Below are 11,030 nucleotides of genomic sequence, written 5' to 3'. Positions count from 1 at the left end.
AGACAAAAATTTTTTACAAAGACTCCAGCCACCCTAGTCATAGACTGTTCTCTCTGCTACCGCACGGCAAGCCAAAAGGCTTCTTCCCAGAAGACATAAGACTACTGAACAGCTAATCAAATGGCTACCAGGACTACTTGCGTTGACCCCTCCATCCCCCATTTTTATGCTGCTGCTACTCTCTGTTTATTATCTATGCATAGTCACTTTACCTGTACCTACATATACATGTTACCTCAACTAACCTGTGCCCTCGCCCTGCCATTGAAAACTTTTTCTAGTCTCCTCCTCCTCGGCTGCCTCTCCCTCAACTAGGCTATTATTACCTTACTTTCGCATTTCAAGGAAATGAAACTGAAAGCATAAGCATAGATGGCCTGAACCAAATTACGATATAAAAAATTTTTTAACGTTAATTACATCCTAATAAAACGTAGGCTAATACAGTAAAGGTCTGAAAATGTTTCAAATATGATGGCATGAATGTTGTCATGCACGATAAAACAGGTTGTCGTTCATGCACATGGTTCATCCCACTCGAACGTTTGATTATCCGTCATTGAGCTGCGGAGTTGAGGTGAGTCGTGTATCATCAAACTTTGCTAATCAAACTCTTGAATGGTCTAAATCACATGGTAACGTTTTTAAAAATCTTTATTACAAAAATGGAATGTTATACAACACGTAGGCCTAAGAAATTATACATGTAATATCACAGTAACGGTAGCTGATTATGAACTAAGCTACTTGTAGGCTAATATACTTTTTGTGAATGCAAATATGTGATATGTTTTTTTCAACATTCTCATGATCCGATTATACGGCATTCATGATTTTTTTTGTATTAATTATATGGGGTGCCTAAATCACTACAACATTTCACTTTACTGCTATGCACATTGTTGATGTTTTTCTGTGGCAGACATTTTCGGAAAATGGAGTGTATTCGATGTCACACGCTTTGTGAGGAGGGACAGCGGTTTTGCTTGAGATGCAAAGCAATCGTCGAGGAAGAGGGAGGTAGGTAGCCTCGGGACTTTTTAAAAGTCCTGAAGTCATATTTCGGCTATATTTTTCTCAGTTATTCTTAAAAAATACACTACAAAATATAACACGCTATTAATAAAAACAAAACAATATATTCACAAGTACATTGAATACGTTTACAAATCAAATCAATACTGCACAGTCATTTTGGTATTCCTCCCCATTGAAAGAAATATTTGGGAAGCGAGGGAAATGCATTTATTAACGTCTACATTCGTTTTGTATATTCTGTTACAGACACCTTAATTTATTATTTGAAATTATGTGAACTAAACATAAACATACCTTAAAGTATAGATTTTCTGAAGTACTTAATGTTAAGTCCCCAATTCAATAAAGAAATACTAAAATACCATTCATTCCAATGGAAGACTGTTCATTCTGGGGTGTACCAATATGGCGACTGGTAGTTTCAAAGCCGCTAATTGGCCAATACATACCATTAGCAATCCAGGGTTTATATATACATCATTGCCAAAAAAAAATCCTTGCAAAGTGTATAGGCCCTGTCCACAGTTGCCCAGGGATTTTTATGTTCGGTAACTGATAAACTACACTGAGTGTACAAACATTAGGAGCACCTTATAGGACCACCAAGTAGCCTAGTGGTTTGAGCGTTGGGCCAGTAACCGAAAGGTTGCTGGATAGAATCCCTCAGCTGAAGCGCAGGCAAATAATTATTACCCCCCCACCCCCCATTCTTAGTTTTTGATCTAGGATCAACCTATTCTAACCCTGTGTGGGGGGGGAACTAATCTGATCAGTGTCAAGGGATGGTCCTCTGTAGCTTAGTTCAGGGTTCCCAAACTTTTTCACTCAGGCCCCCCTTCCAGCATTGGGGAACATCCTGCGCCCCCCCCCCCCCCCCCCCCCCTCCTGCACGCTGTGCGAGTGCCACATCTATTTCTACGGGTACTAGCACGACACAAACTGTTAGCACCCCTCTTGTTGACAGAGAAAGGATTTTGCCGTTTTGAAGCTCATTTCCTGTTCTTATACACAGTTTGTCATGGATTGCAGACATTATTTTTGCCGTATTAAAGCTAATTCCTACAATTCTACACATTTGACCATTTGTTATGTGTGTTCATGTGATATCTGAGGGACTCAAACATTAGAACAAAATATATGGGCTAAACAACCTAGCTAAAGTGTGCCTCCCCCCGGCAGCCAGGACCACTGTAAGTCGCTTTGGATAAATGGCATAATTATCAATATTACAGGTAGTGCTAATGGAAAATAATGCATCTGATAATGCTTCACCAACTTTTTGATGTGCTGCAACATGTATTTGATTTGCAACACTCTATTACCCCAAACGTATTTCAGAGCCATGCAGTCTAAAAGATGTGACCTTTGACCGGGTTAGGAGTGGAGCGACTGAAGACACCCTGCCAATGGATAGCTCCTCAGATGAAGAGGTAGGGTGTGCTGTTGCTCTTTCACACTGAGGTTTTTGCAGATAGAAATGTGTTGCTGGCTTGCCTCTGAAGCTAAGCAGGGTTGGTCCTGTTCGGTCCCTGGATAGGAGACCAGCTGCTGCTGGAAGTGTTTTTGTGGGGTCAGTGGGAGGCACTCTTTCCTCTGGTCTAAATAATATCCCAATGCCCCAGGGAAGTGATTGGGGACATTGCCAAAATAATGGGTAACTGGGCATTTTTCTAAATGAATACCCGAAGCATGATGGGATGTTATTTGCGTAATTAACTCAGGAACCACACCTGCTTTTAATACACTTTGGCCGCGTTTAAACAAACAGGCAGCCCAATTATGATGGGGTTTTTAAGTGTCTTTTGCTCAATCAGATCTTCTCACATCAAATCTTCTTCAGAGTTGATCTGATTGGTCAAAAGACCAATTAGGGGAAAAAAGATCAGAATTGGGCAGACTGTGTAAATGCATCCTTTGTATCCCTCATTTCCTTTATTTTGTCAGTTACCTGTATATATGAATAGTTTATTTCCAAAATGCATATCCATTTTCAGAAATGTTGGTAAATTAGCTTTTATTGTTTTTCACCATCTAATCATGGCATGGGGTTGTTCAATGACAGCCATAACAATGTACACTCTTTTATCAAGTACTTTGCAGTTTGTGGTCCATTTTTATTCCATTTTTTTTAACATTCAATTGACTGTAGACGTTTTCCTTTTGAATTGAAGGACTTTCAAGATGCAAGTGATCTATTCCTTGACTTATATCTTGGGAAAGATGAGGACACATCTCAGAGAGTACAAGCTGACAGTCTGGAGACAGAGCCGTCTCAACAGATGGATACTGCTGTAGCAGGTACTTCAATAATATAAGAGGAATTATACAGTATCTCTGAATTTGTGACAACCGTATGTATACTTTATAATTGAATAAAATCATTACCAGTTGCTTTCCATTCACAAACACTGCACGTATGCTTATTTGCATTGAACATTTAAGGCACGTTACTTTATTCACTGTGAATGGCGATCAGCACTGTTTAAAAATAATCTTTCACTCGTTTTTCACTATTTATCACTATTTCACTACTGTTATTATTTTACTAATATTATTGTCATTATTATAGCATAACAACAGTAGGGATGATGCAGTATAATAGCATGTATTTATAAATGTTTCATGCCTGAAGAGTTGTGTTGAAGACTCATTATGTATAGCTGAAAGATATTTTCAGGTTTGTGATTGGCTGCTATATCTCATTTCCTAGCCCAGAGATGAAACATTTATATATTTCTTCTTGTATATATGTGCAAGTTATTCAAAAAAAAATTGCTCTCTTCCACAGAGCTCTCCTCCCCCGGAGAGATAACAGTTCATTATGTTGGCAGTGACTCTGTTTCTCTGAGCTGGCGCCCTTCTGAACCAGCACGGAGGTACGAGTTGACCTACTCCTGCAACACCCAGAGAGAGATCCGTTCCATCCAAGGGTCCAACAGCGCTGATGTGGAAGGCCTTTTTCCAGGGACGGAGTACACATTCAGCGTCACATCGGTTACAGAAGATGGGAATCTGAGCCCGGTGATCACAATGTCCATGTATACAAGTAAGTGCAATGATTCAAACATTTCCCCTTGCATTACAGGAAGAATTGTTTGACTTGTTTTCATTCTTCAAGTTGTAATTGAATTGGGCCCTTTTTGTCCTTTTTGTAGAACCTCTGCCACCTGATAAAGTAAAGATTGACCAAGTCAGCAGTGAATCAGTGTCTCTGGGTTGGGACAAACCGATTGGTGTCACTGAGGCATGTCTCGTGACCTGTTCCTGTGATGGGGAGGAAGTCCAGAAGATAACAACGGAGTCCAACACCCTGACGTTCTCCAGTCTGAGTCCAGGTGTCAAGTACTCCTTTCACGTCTCTACGGTGCTGAAGAACGGGAACCAAAGCAAGTCGGTGGTGACATATGGCCGCACAAGTGAGTGTGTTGAAACGTGTGACAGGAGGATGTTTTACAATCGGTTGATTGACAACCAAGGAGGTCAGATCTGAAAATGTTATTTTCTTTCCCGACACAGAAACCCACCTGGAGAGTTTGCTGCTGGACCTGGGGTTGGAGCAACACTACACAGAGAAGCTCGACCTTAGCACCGTGCTGCAGATTGATGAGAAGACTGTCACCGATGAACCTGCTCAGACTCTCTCAGCCCTGCCATGGATTTTCCTAAAGAGGTTGATGATGGTGAATGTGACTGCTAGGAGTGTGAAATGTACCTCATTAGAAGGCGAGGCAAATTGTGATGCTTCATTTTGCAACATAGATCTAGATCTGGAGAGTCTGGTTGATAACCTGGACTCTAGTAATGTTGTAAACCCCTTGGACATTGTGACTGCTCTCTTTCTGTGTTCCAATGGTTTTCTCCAGCAAGAGATGGTTTTGAAAATGTCAATGTGTCAGTTTTCAGTGCCCCTGCTTCTCCCCAATTGTGACACAGAAGAGTGTACGCTAATGCTCTGGGCCATGAGAGACATTGTCAAGAAGTTCAGACCGCATTCATTGGCAGATTCCAGAGGATTTGTTGAAGACAGGATTGTTCTCTCTGACCTCCCTATGGTCTCTTTTGTCAGATTGGGCGAGTGCTCTCTGTCCAAGTCTCAGATTCTAAACAAGCTGCTGAGTAATCCTCAACAGTATCACGACACGTTTGTCCACCACGACATGGAATGTGGCGATAGCCCAAGGAGAATATCCAACGGATTGGTTGAGATAAGCTGGTACCTCCCAAGTGGGAAAAAAAACATAGATATTTTTGGTGAAGCTATTGCTGTATCCAATCTTAGAGGGGACATCAGTTCTTTTGAAACACAATATTCCTTTCTTTGCCAGACCTCTGCAGCAGTCTTTGTGTTCTTTGACAACCTGGACACCAAGTACAAGCTACTGACCAGCCAACACACCAAGGCTCAGCTGTTTCTAGTGGGTAACACACAGAGCAAGAGCTTCAGCATTGATGCTTTGAAGAGAACAGCAGCAGAGTTGAACTTGAAAAAAAGCAGCATCATCCTGAAGACCAAACAGATCAATGATGCAGACTTTGTGAATAACCTGCGAAACACAGTTGGTGAGTTGATTAAGAATTCAAAGTCCAGAATGCCATTGGAGCAGATGGCTGAAGTGGCGCATGAGCTTGGAATACTGGTTGATGAGGACTACAAAGAATGTCAGAGTGCCAAGCTAAATGCTGACGCAATCACGTCAAAGATTTATGACACACCACAGTATAAGGAAAGTCAGCTTCCCTTGCAAGGACAGATTTGGAAGGAGCTGGCACGTCTGGAGAAGGAGGAATGCAGACTGCGGAAAGCTGGGAACCAGAACCTAGAGATGTACAAAAGTGAACTCCAAACAGACAAGAGACAACTTAGGGAACAGCAAAGGAGATATGACATTTCAGAGGCAATGACCTGCTTCATAAATGCAATATCAAGCGCAGGGCTAGAAAGGACCTATTTCTTGAAATGGATGAGAATGAACCTGGACAATATGGCTCGTAAAAACCTTTCTGGCCTTAGAGAGCTGTACAAAGAAAAGTCTCAGAATTCATCTGAAAACAAAGATGAAATTGCAGACCTTGACAGGCAGATTTCAAACAGTTCTTTGGGAACTGAGCATTTCCTACGTGAAATGGGTCAACTGTATGAATCTGCAGTCTTACTGGAAGAAGCTGAAGAGTCTAGGCAACAACTGAAGCACCTGCCCAGACTATGTGCTGAGTTGCTTCTGGATGGGTTTCCTCTGGAGCTGGTGGATGGAGACGCATCTAACATACCTCTGAGATGGGTGAGTGATGTGCTGCATCAACTCAATGTCTTGGTGCAACCGAAGAGCAAGATCCTGGTGGTAACTGTTCTAGGTGTTCAGAGCACGGGAAAGTCCACTCTACTGAACACAATGTTTGGAGTGCAGTTCGCAGTCAGTAGCGGCAGATGCACAAGAGGGGCCTTTATGCTGCTCATCAAAGTCAAAGACGACTTCAAAAAAGAGCTGAACTGCGACTTCTTAGTGATCATCGACACAGAAGGGCTGAAGTCGCCAGAGCTGGCACAGCATGATGACAGCTACGAGCATGACAACGAGCTAGCCACACTTGTTGTCGGCCTGAGTGATGTCACTATAATCAATATTGCCATGGAGAACTCGACCGAGATGAAGGACATCCTGCAGATCGTGGTCCACGCTTTTCTCCGGATGAAAGAGGTGGGAAAGAAACCCAAGTGTCAGTTTGTCCACCAGAACGTGGCAGATGTCTCGGCACATGATAAGAACATGAGAGACCGGAAAATGCTGCTGGAGCAGTTAAACGAGATGACCCAGGCAGCAGCCAGAATGGAAAACAAGGAGGAGAACAAGAGCTTCACTGATGTGATGGAGTACAACCCAGAGACTGGTAACTGGTACATTCCTGGACTTTGGCACGGAAACCCCCCAATGGCACCCGTCAACGCCGGTTACAGCGAGTCTGTATACGAGTTCAAAAAGAACATGATCGAGGTCTTCCAGAACTGTGAAGCCTCTGGGAACAACATCATGGACTTTCTGGAGTGGACAAAAAGCCTGTGGAATGCTGTGAAGTATGAAAACTTCATCTTCAGCTTCAGAAACAGCCTGGTGGCTGATGCCTACATGAAGCTGTGTGTTGAGTTCAGTAAGTGGGAATGGTCATTCAGAAAGCACATGCACACATGGATGACAAATGCTGAAACAAGGATTTCCAACTTCGGAACAATAGCAATGAAATATCAAACAGAAGACGTGAGGGATTTTCTCCATCATTTGAAAAGTGAAGCCTCAATAGAACTTGTCCAATGGGAGAAGAACCTTCTTGACAACCTGACCAAGTACTATGAACAGGCAGATGGACATGTCTACTTGGTGGAGAGATACAGAGAGGATTTCGCAAACAGCATCAAAAGTCTAAAAAGGGAGATAGAAAACTCTGTTTTGAGTAAACTGGTCGCTGATGTTGAGATTCAACAAGGAATGAACAAGCTTGCCACAATCAAGAAGAACTACACCGCGGTGATGGAGGAAAAGGTGCTGAAGTTGGTTGAGAACTGCAGAAAGGACAAATGTCAGAGGCCAGATCAGGAGCTTGACAGAGAATTTGAAAAGGTGTGGGAGGAAACTGTGCAGGAGCTCTCTTTTACAGGATTGAAGAAAATAGACATTGTGAGCCATGTTTTAAGCCAGCTCCGGTCTAACATGATGCAGAAGGCAGTGAATGAAAAGTTGAACAATGTGAAACTTGAAGATCATGGAACAAAACCCTTCATAGTCTCTCCAGGGGGGTTCTTAAAGAAGTTAGTGAATAGCATTTACATGAATGAGAACACAAGAAAAACCCAGGCCATGGCAGACAACCTCATAGACAAATGCAATGAATTTGTGAGAGAGACTGTTCAAAATAAGACAAACTACCATGACACATACATTCAAGAGATCCTGCACATGATTGAAGAGAAGTTGGAAGCCAACAAAAATCTTGGGACAAGCAATAAATTTGAACTCTCCATTAAATTGTACGTTTGTGGGTTTGCATCCAGGGCTTTCCAAGCAATGCATGAACAGTTCATATGTGCAAACAATCCTCATTGGTGCCTTGAACAGTTCAAAGGTAAATATCTGGCAGACTTCAAAGACTTGTTCAGTGGACAAGATCAGTGTCAGAAGAAAGCTGCAGAGTTCACCAACCTGTGTCTCAGACCTGCAGTAGAAGCCTGTGTCACCAATTCTCTGGGTCTAGAAATGGTTGACGTAATGCTGACGGGGCAGAATGCCTTTCAATTCAGCTCTCGGACATTTTTCCAGTACTCTATCCTGAAGCAACTGCTGTCAGCATTCAACTTTGACAACTATGTGAGCTACATTTGTCACTATGAAGCTTTTGTCAAGAATTGGATTTTGAATGAAATCTTGAAACACTTTTCACAAGGGAACAAAATGTTTGAATTAGAGAAGTATCAACTCAATGGGATTATCAAAGTAATCAATGAGGCAATCTCAAAGGCACAGACTAATGAGAACGACAACATAAAGGAATTCCTTCAGGACATATGCAGGGAACTTGGAGAGAAGCTGGTCATTCCCCAAGATGCATTGGAAGCCACTATGATCCTCAACAATTCCAACCAGGAACAGTTTTCCCACTGGCTCAAAACATCTGTGGTGGAGATGGAACAGTCTCTGACAGAAGAATTCCAAAAAGCAGAGGATGTGAAACATAAATTGAAAAGACAGAAAATCAAGCCTCAGAACGAGCTGTTCACAAGAGTGTTTGGCTGCGGGAAGCAGTGTCCATTCTGCGGGGCACCATGTGAGGCGGGAGGGGAGGCCCACAATGAGCACTGTGCCTCAATACACAGACCACAGGGACTTGGTCAGGTCAGGTTTAATGACTCAAGGAAACTCTGCACTGACATCTGCTCCTCTGCAGTGTTTAGTGAGGGTTCTTTCAAATGCTACGAGACAAATGAAGAATTTCAGCCTTTAAAAAAGTACAGAGAAATTTTTCCCAACTGGCATATCCCGGCAGATCCCAGCATACAGGCCTCAGACTACTGGAAATATGTGATGGCAAAATTCAACAAGGAATTTGCCAAAGAGTATGTCTCACACCCTGGAGATATCCCCCCTTCCTGGAAACGGATCACAAAGGAACAGGCAGAAAACAGCCTTAGAGAGTCTTTTAGCATTAATTGAAAGCCTCTTCATCATCTTGAAGAAGAGTGGCATCTTGAAGAGTAATGAAGTGTCAGGCCATAGTCAAACAAAATGGTTAGATTTAATAGTAAACAAAGAACATGACTTAATAATACAAGACATCAGCTTCATCACTAAGCAGAAGAGTCTGCTGGCTGGAATGATAAACTGTCATACACTTTGCCTCATTTACTTTGCTGTCCCAGAAATAATCATTTATTTTTGCATATGATCAAAGTTTAGCAACCATTGACACTTAATGATGTGTTGATGTTTTTTTTATGTATATTTTGAGAATCTGCATTGGAATAATGGTCATAATTCAAGAGATGTTTTCTTGTCACATTTAGTTTTTATTTGTGCTAGCATTCACTACATGTGTTGGTTCTTATGTGGTGAATGGGTTCATTTTGCTTTAACACTGGGTAAAGTCAAGCATTGTTCTGGCATTCTTTACTTACATTTATTCAGGAAAGTGTTGAAACCATTGAATTAGAAAATTACATTATTCTGAGACTAATACTTCTGAACTCTTCACTTTCCAAAGACACTTTGATATGAAATAATCTATTGTGTGTTTTTCTCCCATGTGAAATATCAGTAGCTATTTGTATTAGCTGAATATTGTTATTAGACTGTGTATAATACTTATAACCAGAAGACGTGTACACACACACACAAACATCCTGATGCTTCTTACTGCATAAGTATTTCACACCAATTGTATTCCATAATAATTAATCACTTTCTTGTATATTATATCAATGGCAAATTATCTTAACAGTGAGCCTTTGAGGTGCAGTCAACACTCTGGATATGAATGTCTTTAAACAAAGTAGGCTACACCAACTGAGGTAAATGCTTCTATGTAAACTTTTGTATTAAAGGGAAAATGGTTTGCTTTGAACACCCCCCAAAAAGCAGCATTCATTTTCAAGTGAGGATATACTGCAGCGTTAGATTTCCCTTCACTGTAACTAAGGGGCAAAGCCCGAACCATGAAAAACAGTCACATACCATTATTCCTCCTCCACCAAACTTTACAGTTGGCACTATGCATTGCAGCTTTATACCACTCCAGCCGACGCTTGGCATTGTGCATGGTGATCTTAGGCTTGTGTTCTGTTGCATGGCCATGAAAACAGTTATTGTGCTGACGTTGCTTCCAGTGGCAGTTTGGAACTCGGTAGTGAGTGTTGCAACCGGGACAATTTGTACATGTTACACGCTTCAGCACTCGGCGGTCCCATTCTGTGAGCTTGTGTGGCCTACCACTTTGCGGCTGAGCCGTTGTTACTCCTAGACGAACTGACTTGTTGGAAAGGTGGTATGCTATGACTGTGCCAAGTTGAAAGTCACTGAGCTCTTCATTAAGGCCATTCTACTGCCAATGTTGCATGGCTGTGTGCTCGACTTTATACACCTGTCAGCAACAGGTGTGGCTGAAATAGCCGATTCCACTCATTTGAAGGAGTGTCCATATACTTTTGTGTATGTATGATGTATACAAAACAATACACTAAAATCCCCCAAATAAAAATAAAATAATATATAAATATTAGAACAAGCAATGTCAGCCATAAATATATATTTATTTGATGGTGTGTATAGACATTATTGGCAATATATGACTAGAAAAGGTGTGTACAGCAGTAGTTATATAGGATAGACCATGACTAGAATACAGTTTATACACTGAGTGTACAAAACATTAGGAACACCTTCCTAATATTGAGATGCAACCCGTTTTGCCCTCAAAACGGCCTGAAGTCATCAGGGTATGGACTGATGTTG

The 11,030-nt window shown here is 41.6% G+C and overlaps 1 protein-coding gene across 1 annotated transcript; it reads left to right on the top strand.

Annotated features, from left to right (window-relative positions):
- Nucleotides 1–349: 349 nt before the first annotated feature.
- LOC109896999 (interferon-induced very large GTPase 1) lies at nucleotides 350–10,159 on the top strand. Its single transcript, XM_020491483.2, has 7 exons — nucleotides 350–577; nucleotides 923–1,020; nucleotides 2,377–2,468; nucleotides 3,210–3,336; nucleotides 3,827–4,084; nucleotides 4,194–4,454; nucleotides 4,555–10,159. The coding sequence occupies exons 2-7, from the start codon at nucleotides 936–938 to the stop codon at nucleotides 9,234–9,236; spliced, it is 5,505 nt and encodes a 1,834-aa protein (XP_020347072.1). The 5' UTR covers nucleotides 350–577; nucleotides 923–935; the 3' UTR covers nucleotides 9,237–10,159.
- Nucleotides 10,160–11,030: the final 871 nt, after the last annotated feature.

Source organism: Oncorhynchus kisutch, linkage group LG9, assembly GCF_002021735.2.
Source record: "Oncorhynchus kisutch isolate 150728-3 linkage group LG9, Okis_V2, whole genome shotgun sequence".
Lineage (NCBI taxonomy): Eukaryota > Metazoa > Chordata > Actinopteri > Salmoniformes > Salmonidae > Oncorhynchus > Oncorhynchus kisutch.
The sequence above is the reverse complement of the archived record's forward strand: the minus strand, read 5'-3'. Positions and strand labels throughout refer to the sequence as shown.